Here is a 20,347-nt window from a genome sequence, read left to right as displayed (position 1 = left end):
ACAATTTAATACGAAACCACCTTAGACTAACTAAATTATTAAATATAATTAAATATAATTTAGTTGGATGTTTAATTTCCCATTTGTAATTTATATATCTATTTATAAAAGTAAAAAATAAATACATTAGAATTAGACTTATGGATTCCACTCCTTATCGGTCGGTGGCGGTAATGCGCCAGTTACAACTGCGTGACGTCATACACGGTCACAGCGCGGGAGTGTCAACTCGTACTTGTTTTTTTTCCAAACATTAAGCGATTTATTTTGTATTCCGATTGGTTTGTATTGCTTTAAAATGTGCTCCAAAGTTATTTCTAGTGCAAAGGATTTCTCAAAATTCTTACGGTGAGTAAATGTATGCAGTTTGATGCTAGTTACCGTTAAAAAGTTAGCAAAGTTGTACATTTATTGATCATTTCTTATTATTTCAGATCCATTCAAGAGGGAGGAGGGGAAGACTCTTGCATATACCAGGTGCATTTATTATTGTTCTTAATATTGATTTATAGTTGTAGTATAACTCGGTTTCTTAACGTACACTTTATGTCAGGATGATCTACAAGTCATGAGGACAAATGGAAACAAACTGCCGAATATCTACTGCGGGAACCAGTCAGTCATCATCTGTGAAAAAGCTGTAAGTATTTAAGGCCCCATTTTGTCTGTTTTTTTTAAGAGGGAGCCAGTCCACATTTGTACTGTAATGCATCAATAATCTTATTCTTTAACAGAATAAAATCTTCAAATATGTAAATAAATGTAACTTTATATATAAGATCTACTATATAGCATCAACGTCCTGAAATGTAAAAAGTAAATCTTCTTTTTTCTCTCCTGAAGATGAAGAAATTCGAAAAGCTAAGTGTTTGTGATGATCATAACACGCTTGATGGGTCCGACTGTATTGACAACAGTGATGCAGTGGATGTAAGCACACATGAACTGGGACCAGAACCCATCTCTGTCAATAAAGCAAGGTGACGAACGCTTTTAAGGACATGAAAAAGCTTTTACTTTTTGACTGAAAGTACATTTTCTTACCTTTTTATAACATTTAGGCAGCTGCTGTCTATGTACACCCTGTCTCACAATGATCAGGTTATAGCAGAAAACGGCTCTATCTTAGATCCCCTGTGGGTTCGATGTGACATGTCTGATCCATCATGTACCACCTGGATGGGAGCTGAGACTGTGTGTACCGGCGATAAAGTATGCGGCATGAAATTGTACTCGGTCACCTCCAAAGGTAAGACTTTGAAACTTTGTTAAAACACAATTAAATCTTGTTTAATTGCCAATTTTCCGTGTTTTTATCGACATCCTAGGTCCAGCTACAGATATAAAATCCTTTCTGACCTTGGATGAACTCAAACAGGAGCACAAGAAAAGGCATCATTCATCCTTGGTAAACGGACATGTTTTCTGTTTTATTTAAGCAATTTTTTATTTGCTACACTGTCTAATAATGTAAACGCCCTCAGATGGTGACCAAAGGCAGTGCCAGGTTCCTGTTATTTGGCTCTACAGTAGTTGAGAACACCTTGATTAAGTCACAGAGTAGTGTGACAGTAGATCTCAGGTGGAGTTCTGTAGAAAGTATCCTCGAGACCCCCCCACTCTCTTCAAATGCAACACTGGTGAGAAACTTGTTTTTTCTTGTTTTCCTTTCTGTCTTTGATACATTTTTCTGCTAGACTACTTTGGTTAAGGGGTTAATAAAGTTGGCAAAACATGTCATTGACTTTAGATAAAGGAACGAAACCCAACCCTCATGACTCATTTATATGTTTCAAATGTTGGAGTTTTCATCTCCAAGATGCAGTAAGTCCCTCATCATGACCATGTTTTGAACTTATTACTATATATAGTTAGAAATCGTCTGAAATCTGGGCGAACGAGAGGTTACTAGAGCGGAGTGCATTATGATGCAATAATGGCTTCACCCCTCCTCCAGCCAGCTGTAATCACCCCACGCTTTGTTTATACAACAAGTCCTTTGGAGGTGGAGACTTCTGGGATTAATGACATACGGTGCCAAACCTTGATGTTTGAATGCTTAAATCGGGAATTGCCAAAAAGCTAGTTTTCATGCGTAGTCCCCTGGCCATGATGTAAAAAGGCAATACAATTACATTTAAAAACACATTACATGTACAATATCATTTAAAAAATCCATATGCCAACAATTACTATACAATTAGGAGAAAAAAAGATTTTATCATAACATCAGGACATCAACACAGCCTTATGTTTTAGTGTTGGTTGTAGGTTCTGATATGCCACATTATGATAGCCTTGTATGTTGTGAGAGGTTTAACCTCCTCCTCAAGTATTCCTTACTGACCGGGCCGACTTACTGAAAGTGCTCCTGTGCAGCGGCATATAACACCTTTGACAGATCCTCTATTTAGTTTAATATTTCCACTTCCATTACAGTTGAAAATGTTTTTTTCCTCTTACCTAATATATAGTCTGCATGATGAGCTGATAAGTTCAAAGGTTTTAGGTTTAAACTTGATAGACTGTATTTAATGACAAAGAAGAAAAAATGAATCATATTAGCCTGCCTGTTTGTAAATAAACACTGTCTTTGTAATAAGCATATATAAGCAATATAGCAATAGCCGTTGATTAGGATTTTATAAAGAAAAAATATATATATATATATATATATATATATATATATATATATACAGTATACAGTATACATGTTAAAAAGGTATATTAACAATGGTATATAATTGAATAAATTATATTTTTGTTTAAAGGAAATGTTTTCTATTACTATTTTAGTTACAACTTTTAAAAACGGATGTTTATAATGTTTTGGTACATTTTTCAGAGGTCATAAAATGAACGGAGACAAAGACACTGGTTTCTAGACCTGCTTCATTATGAAATGCTTGTGTAAAAATATCAAAGCAGAATAATCATCAATATAATTTATCATCACGATCATGCAGAATATCAAAGTTGCCTGTGGGGAGATGAACAGCCCCATGTACGAGATTTTCAGAGAACTGGAGTTCCTGCAGGTTTGTTCCTCCAAATATGTTGTTTAACTAGATTCAGACCTAAAAACTTTGTTTTTATGTCGCCAGGTTCTTGCTGATGGTTTGAGAACTGGTGAGCCGGAATGGATGGATTCACTGGAAAGCACATCACCTGTTACGTTGGTTAAGGCTTTCTTGGATGGTAATGACTATATCCAGCAAATGCTTTTTGAATCAATAAATAGTTTTATTTTGTTCTCTTTCAAGAACTCCAGAACACTGGGAAGACGATACAAGACAGGGCAACTCAAAAAGTGCGGTCAAGTATCTAAAGGCAGGACAGAATTTAATCTCGCCACAGTAATGACATGTCTTTCTTTTGTCAAAGCAGCAAGAGCAGAAGACTGAGACAGATCCCCCAATTTTTAAATCGCGCCTGGAACGAGGAAACCTGGACTTTGTCGAACAGCTTTGGGTGCACATGCGGAAGAGTGAGTTAGTGGTTTAAAATCAAGATAACTGATCATATCTCAACAGGTGATTTCAATCTTTTATAGGTGTGACTTCCTACCAGGACGTTGTAGACTGCCTCAAATTGGTGATCGACACCCTCAGATACGGGAACATCAAACCTTGGGTGAGAATGGATCGAGTCTGACATGATGTTTATTTACACTTTTCTTTCGCTTCCATCAGATCCACAGAGACAGCAGCAGCTCCCTCAGCAAGCTGATCCTTCAGTCCTACCACCAGCAGATCGCCCAAGTCTCCCTCAGCGGCGTCACCCCCATGCACATGTTGCTGGAGATGGGTCTGGACAAGATGAGGAGGGATTATATAAACTACCTGATTGGTGACTTCTCCATAAATACTTGATCATTTTTAAACAAGTTGTCTAATTTATTTCTTATATTCTTTCTCAGGCGAGGAGCTGATGACACTCAACCACCTGGTGAGATCAGAACCTCCTGATTTAAAGCATATTAATTAAACCTAAATGAGTTTTTCCTTCACAGACTTACTTTCTGAGCACCGAGGTTGATCTGCAGGAGCAAGTCCTCCGACTGAGAAAGCTGCACCACCTGATGGAGGTGATACTGACCTGCACTACTTTCCTGGCGCTGCCGTATGATCGACTTTTCCTGCTGACACAGTAGGTCGTTCCCGTCGTGCCGACGCTCCGCTCGGGCTGATCACCGACGTCTCTTTTTATTTCTGGTGCTTCGTAGATCCTGTGTGCAGCACTACAAGACCAATCCGTACGACGAGGAGCACGAGTTCAAACTGCAAATCAAACCTACGTTGATCGTCCACTTTTACCAGAAGTAAGAAACACTTCGTAACATTTTGACATCAATATTTATTCAAAAAATGTTATTTTATGATTGTTTTGGAACAGTCATGACTCGAGAGATATGTTGAGATGTTATTTGTTAGCTGTTATATAACTGCTTTACAGCTGTGTGTCAAAGACAGTGTTTTTCTATAAAGTAGCAAGAGATAGAAAGACAAAAAAAGTTGCAATGATCAGCGAGGAAACGGAAACACTCATTTAATTTGGGCTGGAACAGTTGACACGAAAATGTAGCTTAAAAGTCACTGTTGAGTTGTTTTAAAATAATTTCTTGAAAAGACATAAGAGACATTCTAAAGCCATTGAAGTCTAAAAAAAGCATTTAATGCAAGCATCTAAAAATAAGGTCATGATTGAAATTACAGTATTTAAAATTTTTTTTTTTACAAAAAACATATAAAGATGTACCTATCTTTATACTTGGTCTTGAACTCTGGAAGGATATGTGTATTAAAATGTATAGTCCATAACTTTATGTTATTGGTGTATTTATTTTTTAATTTTGAGCCAATTGTTTTGTTGGTCTTATTTTAATCTTAAATGCCATTCAAAAGTATTTAAAACCTCTTTACCATTACTTGAAATTACGATCAGCTAAAACAACTTGATACATACATTATGTAAAAAAAAAAAAACCAAAAACAAACAATTATTTAAAATATAGTCTTGACCTAGAGATTTTATGTATTTTTATAATGAGCTTCCAATATTATCTGCTCATAAAGTCGTTACATAAAAGTATTTTGGCTTCAAAACAAATAAGGAATATGTTCACTCGCTTCATGAAAAATGTCATCCTGCAACAAAGATCTTTGTTACTGCCATCTAGAGGGAAATGTGGGTATTGCGCACACACGTCAATTTGGCCTCTGGAATTTTTCCTGTGAATCTCCTCCACAGAGAGCATCCGATCATGTGGAGAGCCGAGGTCTCCAGTGGACACGGCCCTCGTGAGGTCAAGACGTTCCTACAGCTGAGTGACAGACCCCTGGTTGATCATGTGATCTTTGAAACAGGTGTGTTTATCTCCTGGATACAGCCTCATATGGACTCAAACAAAGTGACTATTATTCTGTTTAATTTCTAATATCCAGAAGCGGATGTCGCCGGCTGTGAGCCGTCCTTCTTCTCCACTCTGGTCTGCAGCAGCCTCGTCACCTTCACACGATGAGTTGTGTACTTGACAGAAGTAGACATGACGACACACTTGCAGGTACATTTCACTGCAACATTTTATTAGATGTCAAAGAAAAAAGATACATCTATGTTAGTCTCGACCTCAAAAAAAAGGTGGCGTCTCATCATTTCTAAACGTGAATCTGTTCCAATAAAGAATCTCTGCTCACACGTCCATCTTAAGATTGTAGAAGTTTGGATTGCGTGGTCGCTGCCGCTTCTAGTTCCGCCTCCGCAGCAAGAACATGAGGAAGATGGCGCTGAGCAGGATAGAAAGTGTGCACACGGTGGGGACGACGATCTCGGTCACCATCTCCATGTGGCTGGTCAGAGGATCTGCCAAGACAAACGCACACAAACAAACCCCCGTCTTTAATAACACACACCTGTCCTCGTGATACAGCACTCAAAGGGTTAACGTATATTTGTCAATCATGGATGGTCAGTTTGGTTTTAAGTGCGGTGTCTTACCATGTATAAGTCTTAGAATATTGGCAGCAGTACTCCGCTGTTCTTCTAATAGAAAGAGAGAAGTGACTCAGGATTGATTGAAATATCATTTTAACCCTTTGAGAACTGCAGATAAAATGGTACAAACTGTTATGACTTCAAAGTCAAAAGAAGGACTTGTACCCTCAACCTCTAAACTTCATCATGCACTGGCCAAACCTTTGGCAACTCTGCATGTTCCTTGGACTGTCTTCTAGCTGGAGGGGCAAACAAAAGAAGATGTCTTAGATATTTGGAGCCTGTGATGGAGATATATATATATATATATATATATAGATATGTATATTAAAACCTTTATGTTTCGCAAATCTTGTCCAAATCTTTATTTGTTTACCCCAACCAGTTCACTACAAGAGGATTAAACGTGTTCGGAACTTACCTGCTGCGAGCATCTGATTGCTGGTAGAGCAGGTCTCCACAGATTTCCTCTTCCAGTTCTCCACCTGTGGAGCAGAAGAGTCGAGTTTAGAACATGTGTTTGAGGCAAAGTAAACATATTCACCTTTCTTAGAATGAATCATTTATGCTAGGAACATGTTCCAATTATGCACCTATAAACAATTTCCCGAAGGAGACCTCCTGAGGGATCAATAAAGTTCTACCTACCTACCTAATAGGTGGTTATTTCAAGCCAGCAAAGTCAATTATAATTATTTTTTCTGATTGGACAAATTATTTAAGATTTGAACAAAACACAACCGAGACATAGATGATATGATTGAGCTACAGTATATAGATGGATGGATAGATGGGCTTAGTTAATAAATTCTTCATCCACATATCTCTCCTCTCTTCCCCAGTCTGTCACGGCAGAAGACTGTTCACACCGAGTCTGGTTCTGTGCGAGGTTTCTGCCTATCAAAAGAGTTTTCCTCGCCATGGTTGCTCGTTGTGATTCACTGGGACCTGTTTTTTTCTTCTCTTGTGTAGCGTTATTTATAACTGTAATGTGTCTTGAGGTTCTTTGATTTGATTTGACACTTTAAATGAAATTTATTTAAATTGATTGGTAAAATGAAACATTGTGTACACTATTAAGTGTATCTAAGCTAGCCATACAAAAATAATTGGGCAAAGTTTCGCCCTTTGACACTATTTAAGAGTTAAAATGAATAATTTAAATATATTTCTGACAATTTAATTTAGTATTTAGTATTTTATAATGTCTTTATTCTTAATCCATGGTTCAACTGTAGATCAAACCTGTTTTGTTTCTCATTTTTCTTTATTTCCATTTTATTATTTATTTGCCATCATATTTATTTTTATTTAGTGAATTTATTAAAAATATTTTATCCATATGTATTTGATGATTTCGCTTGAGGATCGTAAAGTAAAATGTAATTTGAATTAATTAATGGGTAATCAAATGACAATTTGAATTAATTTAAGAGATATTATTTGGTTTAAATTGATTATTTTTTCCTACTATGTCATTAAATAAATTGTACATTGAATTAAACTAATTAAATTAATAATAAACATTGAATTAATTAAGACGTTTCTATTTGTTCAGGCTTTTCCTTGATTTTCTGGAACTCCTGTGTTGTTCTCAGTATTATCTTGATCTTTAAAGTATATACTTTTTTGAGTATTGTTTTGTTTGTTTAAGCGCTTTGTGACCCTGGTCTGGAAAAGCGCTATATAAATAAATATTACTTACTTACTTAATTAAATTATAGGAAATCAAATAACAAATTTGAGTTATTTTTTTTAGATTATTTGGTTTACATTGATTATTATGTCTACCAAATCTTTAAATAAAGTGTACATTGAATTAAATCATGATTAAAAAGTAGTTGAAGGAGAGTCTTTAGGCAGTAAATACCATTTTATCAATAGGTGTAACAGCGACTCCTTGTGGTGGCAATATGTTCTGCATGTACAGTACATGAAGTTGACTGACTAAATCCTTTTTTTTGTAGTTTCAAATCATCCGTTTGTCACACATTTCTCTGGTCTAATTATATGCAGAGTCAGTGAGACGTCGCCCTCCTTACCTCTCTCTGGTTAGGGAACCCGTTGGAGCTGATGATGCGTTTGTAGAACTGGACAGAAGCTTTGGGATAGCGCGGCTTGTTTTTATTCCGGAAGTCCACATAGTACAAGCCGAACCTCTCCGAGTATCCCTCGTCCCACTCGAACTTGTCCAGCAGCGACCAGGCCGTGTAGCCTTTCACGTTGACGCCATCTTTGATGGCTGAGAGCAAGAGAGGAGATGTTGGTGTCGGTTTCGTTCGTAGTTGTGCGATTACCTTTGAGCATCTCGTTGATGTAGTCCTTGTAGTACAGTATCCTCCAGTCGTCGCACAGGTCCGTGCACAGCGTCTTCTCGGATACCCCGTTCTCCGTCACGTAAATCATCGGGTTTCCATACTGAGTCTGAACAAGGAAGACATGTTCATACTGTAGGTAACATGTTTCAAACTCAAAGGTGTCACGGTCTCGCCACATCAAACCTAATTGAAGGAACATTTATTTCAATTTGTAACGATGACCTGAACAGCTTCCCTAATGCTTTGCCGCCCAGCCAACCCATCACAGATGTCGATCACTTTAACCAAAACAAAGTATATTTAAATACAGTAGGGAAAAGTCACTAATAAATGCAGTGAGGCATCATGGGAGTCCACTGTTTTGGTGGCAACATATTTAAGTTGGATGTGGTTATTAGTGCCTCACAATGAGTTCTGTGGTCGTGTTTAAGTCATTCTGCTGTTTAAATAAACACACTGTATTTCGAAATCAAATGTTAAGTGGCCCCCAACTCAAAGTGCCAAACGTTTTTGGCCCCTGGTGTGATTGACCTTGACACCCCTGGTTTAGCCATTTTACTAATTTCACTTTGTTTCATGTATTATCAATTTATTTTTGGTCACCTTGATAAAGTTGAGCAGACGTCGGAAACCCCACGGCACCGAGTAGAGCCACTCCGAACCGGGGTCCGGCCACCGCGGGTCCACCAGCTCCGCCAGGTCTCGGTCCGTGAAGTAGCTGCCGCTGCTGCGGCCCGACGGGTTGTTCTTCTGGGCGACGTAGCGGGTGGTGAAGTGGCCGATGCCCAGGAAGTCGCAGGTTCCCTTCATGTAGCTTTTCTCCTGAGGGGAGAAGGTCGGCAACCTGGACGTGCCGAGACCCTGCTGGGCACTTTTCCTGCCTGCAAGAATACAACGTTTGTTTGTTAATATGTGGATTTATTAGTCTGTGGATCATTTTAAGAAACCATTAGTACCTGAAAACAAATCAAAGGTAAGTATTTTGAATTAATATCATGATAAAAACTTAAAAAAGTATGCTTTATATACTTTTATATGCATTTCTTCTTCATTTAATAATATTTGTTTCTTGATTAAAGGTTTTATTTTGATGCCTGTTTTGCATTTATTTTGTTTTTTTTTACTATTACAAAGACTTGACTGATCCAATTGGTGGATCATGATCACAAAGTAAGTAATGGGAGCTTTCTTAAGCCCGTGAAGGTTCTCATTCATCCAGGTCATGGTTATCAAAGTGATTCGAGAGCGAGTCAACTGGACCGTGTAGACTTCTAGGACGACATTTCACCTCTCATCCGAGAAGCTTCTTCAGTTCAAGCCTGCTTTAGTGGGTCTCATGCCTTTTGCTGGGCAAAAATAATTCAACTTTTCATTTATTTCATTATAATATCGTTTTTTGGTTTTGTGTAATTAAGGATCAAACTGCATACTTTTCCTTTCATGTATACTTAATAAATCAATGTGGGTTATGGAGGGTGTGGGGTGTGAGAGGAACTTGTTAAGGAACCATTGAATTGACTTTGTAGTGTGGGCTGTACTGGGACAGTTTGTCTCCGTATTAAACCAGCATCCATCGATATCTGGACTGAGATAGTTCTTCGTCAAACAATCTATATAATCCTTGTTAGTCCTTCCAAAAAACTTCACATTTTCTATTGGTGAGCTTCAAAAGAAACATTGTAGAACTTGCCGACAAAGTCCTTCATCACTTGAGGGTAGTCTCCGTGGAAGATCGGTGTTGCAAACCAACCCAGGTAGAACTGGACGTATCTCTCAGCAGCTTCGATGTCCTTCTGGTTGGTGATGTCCACCGGCTCCCCCCAGTCCCCCGACAGGGAGATGCCGATCAGACCTGGAGACGTTCACACCTGAGATCAACCACCACTTTTTGAAACAACTTTTTTTTTCATTCTTTCACCTTTTTGTTTGGACCTCCACTGTGTGTCGTAGGTGTGCCAAACTTTAGCGTGAGCCTGCAGAAGAACAAAGTGATTCTGAGTTTTCTGTTCGTTTCTATTGAAAGATGATTTCAAATACCTTGATGATGTGATGAGCAGCTTTGTACGCCCCAGTTCCTTTCAACCTCAGTCCTGGAGCGTGTTCCCCGGTTTCATATCCTTCCACGGCTATCGACTAAGATGAAACCTTTACTTTAATTAAATTGAACTTTAAAAAAAAAAATTCATCAGCATTGTCCATTTGTGCTGAAGCGATACACTGATCTCACTTTATGGTTCAATACAATATATTTTGAAATAGCCTCATAATATCTAATGATTTTAGGAGACACTGAAGTGATTTTTCTACTCTCTTTTGGTTGAATTAATAGGAGTGAAATCAAAAATATGCCCAAACATCGGCTCTACAAGCTGCTGGAGACCGCTGTATCCTCTCATGCTCAGTCATCACCAGGATCTCACAGCTTGATTGCAGAAGTTTAATTGCAACACAAAGATGAACAATGAATATTTGCACGTTTTTTTAAATCTATGAATGAACAAATTCGGAATTATTTACAAAAAACTGAAATAACTGAAAACCTTTCTTATATTCTATTTTATTCAAAGCAGCCTTTTTCTCTGATGACTTCTATGTAGACTTTTGGCGTTCTTTTGATGACCTTTAGAATAAAGTCACCTGTATTGGTTTTTACTGTACGGGTGGAATTTTATTTCTTATTAACAGGGTCGGGACCATTAGTTTTATTTTGCAGAAATCAGATTGATACTAGTGGACAACCTTATACTTCATTTTATTGAAAGAACCAATGAGCTTAGTAAAGAAAAAACTAGTTGCCATCATTACTTTAGGAAAAATTGCAAAAACTTGAGCCCAGAAGGTGTGTCCATAGTTTTGGCCTGTACTGTATAAATAATTTCCTCATACCCCTATTGTCCATGATTAAAACAGATAAATACAAAATACTTTTCAACATAATTTCCAACGTACCCATGGATTGTTGAAGGTGATCCAGTATCTCACTCGGTTTCCAAATCTTTCGAAGCACAAGTTTGCAAAGTCATTGAAGTAGTTGATCATGCTGATGTTCTGCCATCCACCAAATCTCTCTTGTAGGACCTAGAAACAAATATCACAGATTGAAAGATTTAGAGTCAAAATAATAATAGAAAATCAGATAAAGGTTTGCTTCACTCTGACCTGAGGAAGATCCCAGTGGTACAGAGTCACGACGGGGGTGATTTTGTTCTCCAGCAGGTGGTCGATCAGGTCGTTGTAGTACTTTATTCCTCTCTCGTTGACGTGATCAGCTGGAAATAATATTTAATAGGAAATAAAAGATGGATAATAGAAGGACATCAACACTCTGTCACATCCATTTAAATCAAATTTAAATTTAAAACGGGTTGACGTGAAACAACTCACACTTGATGCCGGTGGGGATGAGTCTGGGCCAGGAGATGGAGAAGCGGTAGTGGTTCAGCTTCAGCTCCCTCATCAGGGAAACATCTTCCTGCAGAACAAGATCACCATTCATCCGTTTCTCTTCTTCCACTGATGACTTGACTCAAGTCTCCCTCACCTTGACTTTGTAGTAGCCCTCGCAGGAAGAATCGCCGGTTTCGTTTTGGTGGATTTTGCCTTTCTTGTGGCTGAACACGTCCCAGATGCTCAGGCCTTTTCCATCTCGGTCCCAGGCTCCTTCGGTTTGATAGGCTGAGCTGCCGGCACCCCACGAAAATCCTTGGGGAAAATGGTGAATATTGGGATGAAGGTGTTGCAGGACTAGATGCAAAAATGTTATAAAACTGGAATTTTAATTATATATATATATATAAACAGGGAATCCTGTTTTAAGCAAAGTTCATTATTTTATAATGTAAACAGTTGAAAAAAGAAAATTGTGGTCCGCAGGCCATTTACAGTGCAGCCTTTGTACAATAACAGGTAGGATTATTTACTTAAAATGCATCACATTACATCTTAAAAATGGACTTAAATGGCACAATGCCAAGTGTTTAAGACCCCTAGATTACACCTTTGACCTAAATATTGTATTTGATTTTTAATAAACAATCATTTATTTAAAGGAACAATCATATATATTTTTTAACAATCCTACAGTTTTAAACAACACCTGGTAATGCTATTGTTATAAATGATTAGCTTTTAACGAATTCCGGAGCTTAAAGGCAGGCACTTAAAGTTTTTTTTGGCTTTTTATAGTCAATTTTATTGTCTACTACACTTGAAATCATTACCTCATAACATACATACAACAGATATTACATTTTTTAACTGGTATGTAAGGAGTATTTCAAACCAAATGCTACACTTAGCTAAGCTAATCGATAAAAGTGCTAGCAGTGCTAACACTTATCATCTAATTTTATTATGAAGCTTATAAAATATTAAATATAATAAAAAAAGGAAAACATTAAATTATGAAATAAATCTATACTTGAATTCTTAAACAGGGTGTATCCTGTATGTTAAGGGATGCTAAAGATGAATTAAACTGCTTTATAAAAAGTCACATTCTTAATTATATTGTATTGACAGTGTTTTGAGTATTTTAATTGATATACAAATATACAAAGACACGGTAAAAGGCTGATCGTTACATGGGTTTATGCTTGTGCTCCTAAAATAGTAAGACATACCAACTGGAAAAGTGCCATAATAGAAGGAGCCGTGCTCGTTCTTTGTCCAGTCGAAGTCCTCAGCCGCAGACAGACGCAGCACCAACACAAACACATGGCACACACTGATGGTCCAGCAGGGCAGCATGATACTCCTGACCCTACGGCTCTGTCACGCTCTGGTTCTGCTTCAGGTCTGCACGGGTCTCTGCAGACACACAAACACCCTCCAGTCAGAACTATATACAAAATATTCCTGAAGTGACTGAGCGAACAACTGTAACTGTAAATCAAAGTAGGGGCGTCTGCCTCGACGACGGGGGTCACTCGCAACACAGGCGACCGTCTCTATTGAAAGTCAATGGTGTGTGAGCTCATCCCGCTGAGGCAAACAACTATAGATTCACATGTGTAAGCAAACTCTTGCTCCTATAGTCACACAACATCGGAAAACTGACTACATTCTTTGTGATTGTACAGAGAATGGAAGTTTCAGCACCACAAGTAGTGGTTCATGGGCTGATGAAGCTTCATGAAGCCTCATTTTCAGAGCTCAGTCAGTTCAAAAATGGTGTGAGGTTTCGTTTAAGTATTTGTATGTAGTGGTAAAATTAGGACGTAATGTTTCATCAATACTTTACATAATTCATCTATACTATACAATTATTTTCTACATATTACTATGGTGATTTATAGTACACATTTCAAGTGATAAATATCTCCTGAATACCACAAAAGTAGCATATGAATCGTCACGTTCACTACAAAAATTGTAAAGAAAATTTTTAAACTGTACTTTATCAAAAATGTATTTAATTTACATTTATTTATTTATATTTAACATGCAAATATTAATTTTTTTTTTTTTATTCTGTTGCAAATTAACTGCCGGTGGCTAGATGGAAGTTATGGTTTCCACGGTTAAAGGAATACGTAAATCCTACGAGATTGTGCCGACGACTGAGGACAAGAGGATACAGTCGACTCCAGCAGCTGCAGCTTTCATTCGTTTTTAAACCAAAATATGTCCAAACATCAACTTTAACCCTTGTGTTATCCCAGGGTCAAGGTGACCCTCAGGTCCAAAAACGAATGCGTTTTGATTATCCCTTGTTTTGTCTCTAGGTCAAGGTGAACAACCTCCCTGGCTTCCAGAAATACATGGAGGGTGGAGTGTCACCTTGACCCTGAGATAACACAAGGGTTAAAGTTGATGTTTTCTAAAACACCGAAGTACTCGACAGTACTACAAATCTTGTTCTTACAGTATCACATTGTATTAAAATATTGAACATATTGCAATATATTGTATTGTATATTGGTACGTATCATACCATCAATCCTATACTTCTTGTTATGCAACAAGTTTTGTGAATCTGAAATCAATAAGCAGAAATTATTTTACCTTTTATCTCATGAGGTGACGATGGCGTCTACTCAGGTGAACGGCAGCTCCGCTTCCACAGCGGAACTGTGTAGAAAAAGCTGCATACGTCTATTGAGGTCCTCTATTGTTCCGGTCAGTCAGCCTTCCTCCATAGTGGTCGCTGCACGCACACACTGGACTTATTGTGAGGCTCTCTGTATTGTTTAGTTTGTTTGGAAAATGCTGAATGGTTTGCTGGTTGAAAAGTGTTTAGGGCTGCAAAACTCACTGGCCCAGGTCAGAGCAGGAATATCTGTTTTTAAAAGAAATATTGAAACTACAGACGAGATTAAAATCATCTTTGTTTGTTACGAATGACTTTAGAAGAGTGACAAGTGTCAATGACGCTGTCTCCATGAATAAAAGTGCATCATCTTTGTCACTTTAATACAATTTATTTACATCATTGTCCTTCTTTGTGCTTATAACAATTTAATACACAACACAAACACAGAATCGCCTTGTATGGCCCAGCCATAAAACTTCGCAGGTTGGAGGCACATTACACTTTTATCTCCTGAACAACTTGATTTTTTGTTGATTTTCAAGACCGATTTCCCGTCTTTATACAACAAAACTCAGTCAACTACAAACTCTTGTAACAGCAACTTGATCCACTTGTGCAGAGGAAAACACTCTATACGCCGTAAAGAAACTGCTACTAAATTTAAATAAATAAAAGGTTCACTAGTGGTCTTACAAAGCGGGACATAAATACACAACTCTCTTTGGTGTGTAGTGGAGTGCACATATCATCCCCATCGAACACCAGGTCAGCTACATATTTCAATAATCCTCATCTTCGCTCCCCTCAGGCCCGATTCCCAAGTCGTCGTTCTCTTCTTCATCATTCTCTTCCTCCTCGTCGTCCTCTTCCTCCTCCTCCTCCTCCTCCATGTCATAGTCGCCAATTGTGTTGAGCAAAAGCTTGGTACAGTTGATCTCATTTGCGTCATCAGGGTTGATATTCAACTGAAAAAGAAGCGGTAGAATTGAATCGTTAAAAGTAAATCCATTTCAACAACAATTGTTAAATAATAAAAGTGCTGCAGACGTTTTAAGTATCAGTTGTGCGATTTAAAGGGTTTAGAAAACGTGTATTTAAATACACACAGAAGTAATAAACTCATCTGTATGTCACATTTCTTTCAGCCTCAATACCTCAGGTTCTGGTGTGGCGCTCGGCGAGGATCCTTCATTCATTTGCGCGTTGATGATCGACTTCAACGCTCCTTCCTCAAACTGGAAAACAACGTGAATTTAATGAAAAAATATATGGATACAGTGAAGATGACTCAATCAAGCGGTCAAGTCTTACCTTTAACCTATTCAGCTGGTCTTGGAGCATGACCTTGACTTTGAGGAGAGTCTCCTCCTCCTTCTTGAGCTCCTGTAGACGACTGAGCATCTTCACAGATTCGTCAGACCATTCCTCTTTAAAAACATGAAATAAAATGTATCCATTATATGTCAGGTTTAAGATGTTCAAGTGATACATATCAATTCTCAAATTGTATGTAATGAGCTAAATAAAAATCAATATTTATTTGACTAAATGACACATATTTCCAGGATAAACAGGTACAACATTATAAGCAACAAATATTTCACTGACCCCTTCCTATACATCACAACAAAGACAAATAGGTGACCACAGAATAGTGTACAATAAACACGCATTCGTCCTCTTTCTCCCTTAAATTATACATATTCTTTAACAGATATATGGTTCAGTGTTCGAGGAGGTTCGACAAAAACAAGTATTAATTCCTCATATATGCTGCATAACTGTTAGCATAGCAGCTGTAAATAACCATTTAAACGACATGTCAACGTATCAAAACAGACGTAATGAAAGAATGCAAGCGAAATAAAATTATATTTTCAAAGCAACCCTGATATAATAATGCCAGTGTTTGTTTCAGGGTTAATATGAGCGTTAACTGCAATAAATGCTAGCTGCTACAAAACAAAGCAAAAGGCAACAAATGTGCATATGAATTTCGTAAAAAAAATAAATAGAAATAGACAAGAGCTTTACCTGTATTTCAGAATGATGTAAACAGCAACATATCGTCGGAAATACTTCAAACACACAAAATAATGTGTCGGGAAGTGTTTGTTTACAAAGCTAACGGAGCCTGGTGGCAGCTAAGCAGCTAGTGGTTACGTCACATCCGGTTTGCCGAAGCGATCTGTGAAAATGTTATAAACCAAATTAATATTTTTGTTCGTTATTTTCCATTACTGTACATATTTTCGATTACCTTGTGTGTAATATTAATATGCCAAAAAAATATGAATACGATATGCGCTTGAACGTTTCCTTTAATAACGTGGGTGAAGTTGGCGGCCTCTAGTGGTCGTCAACCTTGCAGCCACGTGGTGAGAAACTAATGTTCCAGTTTTGTTTACACCTGTTTCACCGTCTATTAGCTGCTTTTTTTTATGTGAAAAGAAAGACTGATTAGCTCGACTCTTTCCTGTGTGCGTGTCCAGGTGGATGTGATTTTGAGCGGAGAAAGTTTTGAAGTGGCAGGTGTCAACTTTACTGCAGCAGGAAGTCTAATTTGTAACAAATGCACTTTATTGCGTCCCGATCCTCATAACACCTTTTGAGAATACGCAATAAAACGAGGCATGTTGAATGAAGTTAGTTAAAGAAGGAACGTTTGTTTTCCTTGGTCATTTTCTAGCCTAAAACAATCATTAAAAATCTGCATCTTGTTGTGTATTTGATATTATAAACACAATAACTGGAATATGAACTGTTTATGTTATACATCCACGATATATGTAAAAAACAAGGAACAATAAGTTAATGTTAAAGAAAGGTAAAGTACTGATCACATGACATGACATACATGAAGTGCATGTGACACATTACATAAACAAATGATCACAAAACTGATCACCTGACATGCTGTTCATATGAGAAACAATATTCATACAACACACATACATACATTATCAAATGACACAGACAAAGACAACGTTATGTCACAGTAATTAATTAAATTTAAAAAATAATATAAATTAAAATAAACATTTTGTTCATTCAAAATAGAAAAGTATGGATAGTGGCAGAAACTATAAGAAATGTTCTTATTTCTGATCTTTTTCATCTCAACAATCCTTGTCTAGTCAGCTGAACATTGTTTCTATACATTATAAATACTTTTATTAGAGTTTAAAATTGTTAGAACTCATTAAAAATTACACTCAATAACGGAATACTTTTTTGATTAAATTTCAATATAGTTTGATACAGTATAAATTGTTTGATTAAAGTAAAAAAAAGTTATGATTACACATTAATTTTGTTTGATTAATGTAAAATAATGTTTAATTGCATTTAAAAAATAGTTTGATCAAAAAGTTTGATAACAATTCAAAGATGTTTGATTTCAGTAAAAAAAAAAGGTTTGATTCCAGTTAAAATTGTTTGATTATAGTTGAAAAAAGTTTGATTAAATTTGAAAATTGTTTGACTAAACTTGAACATGATTGTGTAGGAATTCTACGATTGAAACGGTTTGAAAACTTCTAGTAAAACCGATAATAAAGGACAAACCAGATTGTTACAAATAAAAACCATGAATACAAAATCATGAATCGATAAAAAGGAAAGAGGAACAGCACTTGTAGATCGGCACAATCATAACTTTTCACCAGCTCTGACAGCACTTGTGTTTTTAGTCCTCGGTGCGTGTCCAGTGCTGTGTCTCAAATCGCATACTACTCTTAGTATGCTAGAAGTTAGTATGCATCAGTTTAGTGTACGTACTAACTAGTACGCAAATTCTCCACAGATAGTATGTCTCAAATCAAACTCTACTGCTGCACACTAACCGGAAATCACATGACAGCTTCTTCTTCTACTTCTATTTAACGATGTTTCAACCAGCTGTTTGAACGCTATCGACACCTGCTGGCAGCACGTATTGCAACTTTGGAAAAAGAAATAAAGAAAAAATATGAGAATCTAAATAATCGCGAGATATTTAAGCTGGTATCAGCAGCGAAGACGTGTTCCTACTGCTGCGGAAAATGCATCTGTAAGTATATGTATATATATGCATTTATATATGACGTAATTTCCGTTTAAAACGTCACTAAGATGGCGGCTGTTTAGTGTGTTTAGTGTCCATCGAACCATGCTCAGTTTTGTGGGCGTGTTAGTACGCCAATTTAGTGTGTATGGCACACTAAATTTCGCATACTAAGAATTGAGACGCACTAACGCACTAAAAATACTAACTTTTAGTACGCTAGTATGCGATTTGAGACACAGCACAGTTCTACTCATCTTGTCGTACGTTACGAAGGAGCCTGGGAAGTTTTGGAATCCATTAAATTTGTTTTGGTCTGCTAATGGATTGATTCAGTGTTCAGTTACAGCTGCGTGGATCTCTCTGTGCGTTGCACTGTGTGATCAGGCACAAGAGCATTATTGTCTGCAGCGCTCCAGCACGCAGGGGAACCTGAAACTGGACCTAGTTGTCAATCTAAGCGGAGACCTTAAGGATTTGGGGGTCAGACGAAAAGGTGCTCCAGGGCCTGCACCCCACTATTGCAGCTGCTGGCCCCCCTCTTCACAGACACTAGGGGGGGGGGGGGCCCAACTGTGGCATGAGGCGTCCACTTGGACCTGGTTTGGGCGGCTCGGAGGTGGCTAATACGACACAGTTATCACTTTGCTTCTTTAGAGCCGCAGTTGCTTTCCTCTTGTCATCGCACCGACTCTTGTCGCTGCTACAATGCAACTTCCCTTCTGCTCAAAGCTCCTCTGGCAGAGCGGGCTTGAGTCCGGGCGGCAGCTGAGAGCGGGGGGGCTCCGTCACTGTACATGCTGCAGTGAGTGTTTGAAGGTGCTCCCAGCGCCTGTGGAATGCAGGGCGTGTTGGAAGTGGGGCCTCATGAAAGGGAGAGCAGGCAGCATTGCTGGGAAGAGAGAGGTGACCCTTGAGCAACACAATAAACGCTGGGAAATTAGAAATGCGCTAAGAGTGTATTCATTGTAACGTGGCTTGAAATGGATCCAATAAACTTTACAGTAGAATTTAATTGATCCATAAAATATGCTTAACATATATAAAAAAAATCAATGAATGTGTTGATTTAAGTGTGTCTTAAATAGATGTTGGACTCTATTGTATCATCAGTGTGTGTTTGTTTGTACTAAACTCACGTTTCATTTAAATATTTACTTTAGAAAATGATCTTAAGCCCCGCCCACTAAAAGAAATCTTGTTTACCACAGCTCTGCTGTGATTGGTCAAGCATCAAGGTTTCTTCACGCAGCGTCATAAAAACAGGAAGTCTGCAAGGGACTCATTGTATAAACAAAGCGGGGCGTGATTACAGCTGGCTGGAGTAGGAGTGAAGCTATTATTACGTCATAATGTACTCCGCTCTCGTAACCTCTTGTTCGCCTGGATTTCAGACGGGGGAGAACTTTATGAAGTCATAAGTTCAAAACATGGTCATGATGGGATTTACTGCATGTTAGAGAGGAAGACTTCAACATTTGAAACATGAGAGTGAGTCAGGAGACAAGTCTGTATTTTAAGTTTGTTTATAGTGGGAGTTTTCAGTCTCTCAGCTCCAGCTAGTGTTTCCTTTTTGAAATGCATTTGCAAGTGTCAATGCGCAAGATTTACGCTGATAGTCTTTGATCTTTGAGCTTAAAAATATAGACTTGTTTAATTTTTTTTAGGTGAAAGTAAAAGCAGGAAGAAACTGATCTGGAAGTTTGTTATTATTATTTAATTTTTTAGAACTTTTAAAACATGAAATCGTTTTATTAAACAAATGAATTCAATTTAAATTTTAAAGATTTAATTTATTTTATTTCCCTTTATTTCTTCATCTTTTTTCATTAACCATTTAATTAAAAATGTATATATATATTTTCAAAATGGATATTTTGAGTTTATATTCTAATTCCAATGATTTAAAATAAAAGTTCTAATTTCAATATCTTTTTTATTCGTATCCTTTTAAAT

General features: G+C 37.4%; 3 protein-coding genes across 7 annotated transcripts; 1 reads left to right on the top strand and 2 right to left on the bottom strand.

The window, feature by feature from the left end:
- Nucleotides 1–217: 217 nt before the first annotated feature.
- On the top strand, nt 218–5,579 carry zwilch (zwilch kinetochore protein). Of its 2 annotated transcripts, none has more exons than XM_087796644.1 (18): nt 218–348; nt 435–477; nt 554–640; nt 844–980; nt 1,062–1,249; nt 1,329–1,408; nt 1,485–1,640; nt 2,967–3,038; nt 3,105–3,198; nt 3,264–3,310; nt 3,388–3,487; nt 3,554–3,633; nt 3,693–3,849; nt 3,920–3,948; nt 4,013–4,149; nt 4,226–4,321; nt 5,251–5,366; nt 5,445–5,579. In XM_087796644.1, exons 1-18 carry the CDS (start codon nt 299–301, stop codon nt 5,519–5,521), a joined length of 1,746 nt encoding a protein of 581 aa, XP_087652770.1. In that variant the 5' UTR covers nt 218–298; the 3' UTR covers nt 5,522–5,579. The 2 variants fall into 2 exon arrangements, with proteins under 2 accessions (XP_087652770.1, XP_087652769.1); XM_087796643.1 differs by having other exon boundaries at nt 3,385–3,487.
- A 165-nt stretch (nt 5,580–5,744) lies between these two features.
- Nucleotides 5,745–13,140, bottom strand: lctlb (lactase-like b). 4 transcript variants are annotated; one of them, XR_015712071.1, is made up of 15 exons: nt 12,935–13,140; nt 11,854–12,014; nt 11,697–11,784; nt 11,472–11,581; nt 11,262–11,390; nt 10,350–10,445; nt 10,231–10,285; nt 9,999–10,164; nt 8,916–9,189; nt 8,292–8,418; nt 8,037–8,236; nt 6,416–6,479; nt 6,160–6,233; nt 5,998–6,042; nt 5,787–5,862 (listed from the first exon to the last, which is right to left on the bottom strand). XR_015712071.1 is itself a non-coding variant. In XM_087796641.1 (14 exons), the coding sequence occupies exons 1-13, from the start codon at nt 13,059–13,061 to the stop codon at nt 6,169–6,171; spliced, it is 1,662 nt and encodes a 553-aa protein (XP_087652767.1). In that variant the 5' UTR covers nt 13,062–13,140; the 3' UTR covers nt 5,745–5,862; nt 6,160–6,168. The 4 variants fall into 4 exon arrangements, 3 of the variants coding, with proteins under 3 accessions (XP_087652767.1, XP_087652765.1, XP_087652766.1); XM_087796641.1 differs by lacking the exon at nt 5,998–6,042 and having other exon boundaries at nt 5,745–5,862; XM_087796639.1 differs by lacking the exon at nt 6,160–6,233 and having other exon boundaries at nt 5,747–5,862; nt 12,935–13,136.
- Nucleotides 13,141–14,699: 1,559 nt separating this feature from the next.
- Nucleotides 14,700–16,490, bottom strand: snapc5 (small nuclear RNA activating complex, polypeptide 5). The gene is made up of 4 exons (XM_087796652.1): nt 16,381–16,490; nt 15,658–15,773; nt 15,501–15,581; nt 14,700–15,311 (listed from the first exon to the last, which is right to left on the bottom strand). Exons 2-4 carry the CDS (start codon nt 15,745–15,747, stop codon nt 15,126–15,128), a joined length of 357 nt encoding a protein of 118 aa, XP_087652778.1. The 5' UTR covers nt 15,748–15,773; nt 16,381–16,490; the 3' UTR covers nt 14,700–15,125.
- Between the last annotated feature and the right edge of the window lie 3,857 nt (nt 16,491–20,347).

This window comes from Callionymus lyra, chromosome 8 (assembly GCF_982586985.1).
Source record: "Callionymus lyra chromosome 8, fCalLyr1.hap1.1, whole genome shotgun sequence".
NCBI lineage: Eukaryota > Metazoa > Chordata > Actinopteri > Syngnathiformes > Callionymidae > Callionymus > Callionymus lyra.
Note: the sequence above shows the minus strand (reverse complement) of the source record. Positions and strands in the feature narration are given on the sequence as shown.

Coding starts and splice junctions, on each gene's coding strand:
- snapc5 (XM_087796652.1), bottom strand. CDS start 15,747: ATGCTCAGTCGTCTACAGGAGCTCAAGAAGGAGGAGGAGACTCTCCTC. Junction 15,582..15,657: donor ACCAGCTGAATAGGTTAAAG/GTAAGACTTGAC, acceptor GTTGTTTTCCAG/TTTGAGGAAGGAGCGTTGAA. Junction 15,312..15,500: donor GCGCCACACCAGAACCTGAG/GTATTGAGGCTG, acceptor CTTCTTTTTCAG/TTGAATATCAACCCTGATGA.
- lctlb (XM_087796639.1), bottom strand. CDS start 13,061: ATGCTGCCCTGCTGGACCATCAGTGTGTGCCATGTGTTTGTGTTGGTG. Junction 8,237..8,291: donor CATCAACGAGATGCTCAAAG/GTAATCGCACAA, acceptor TCTTGCTCTCAG/CCATCAAAGATGGCGTCAAC. Junction 6,043..6,415: donor CAATCAGATGCTCGCAGCAG/GTAAGTTCCGAA, acceptor TCTTTCTATTAG/AAGAACAGCGGAGTACTGCT.
- zwilch (XM_087796643.1), top strand. CDS start 299: ATGTGCTCCAAAGTTATTTCTAGTGCAAAGGATTTCTCAAAATTCTTA. Junction 478..553: donor AAGACTCTTGCATATACCAG/GTGCATTTATTA, acceptor ACTTTATGTCAG/GATGATCTACAAGTCATGAG. Junction 1,250..1,328: donor GTACTCGGTCACCTCCAAAG/GTAAGACTTTGA, acceptor TCGACATCCTAG/GTCCAGCTACAGATATAAAA.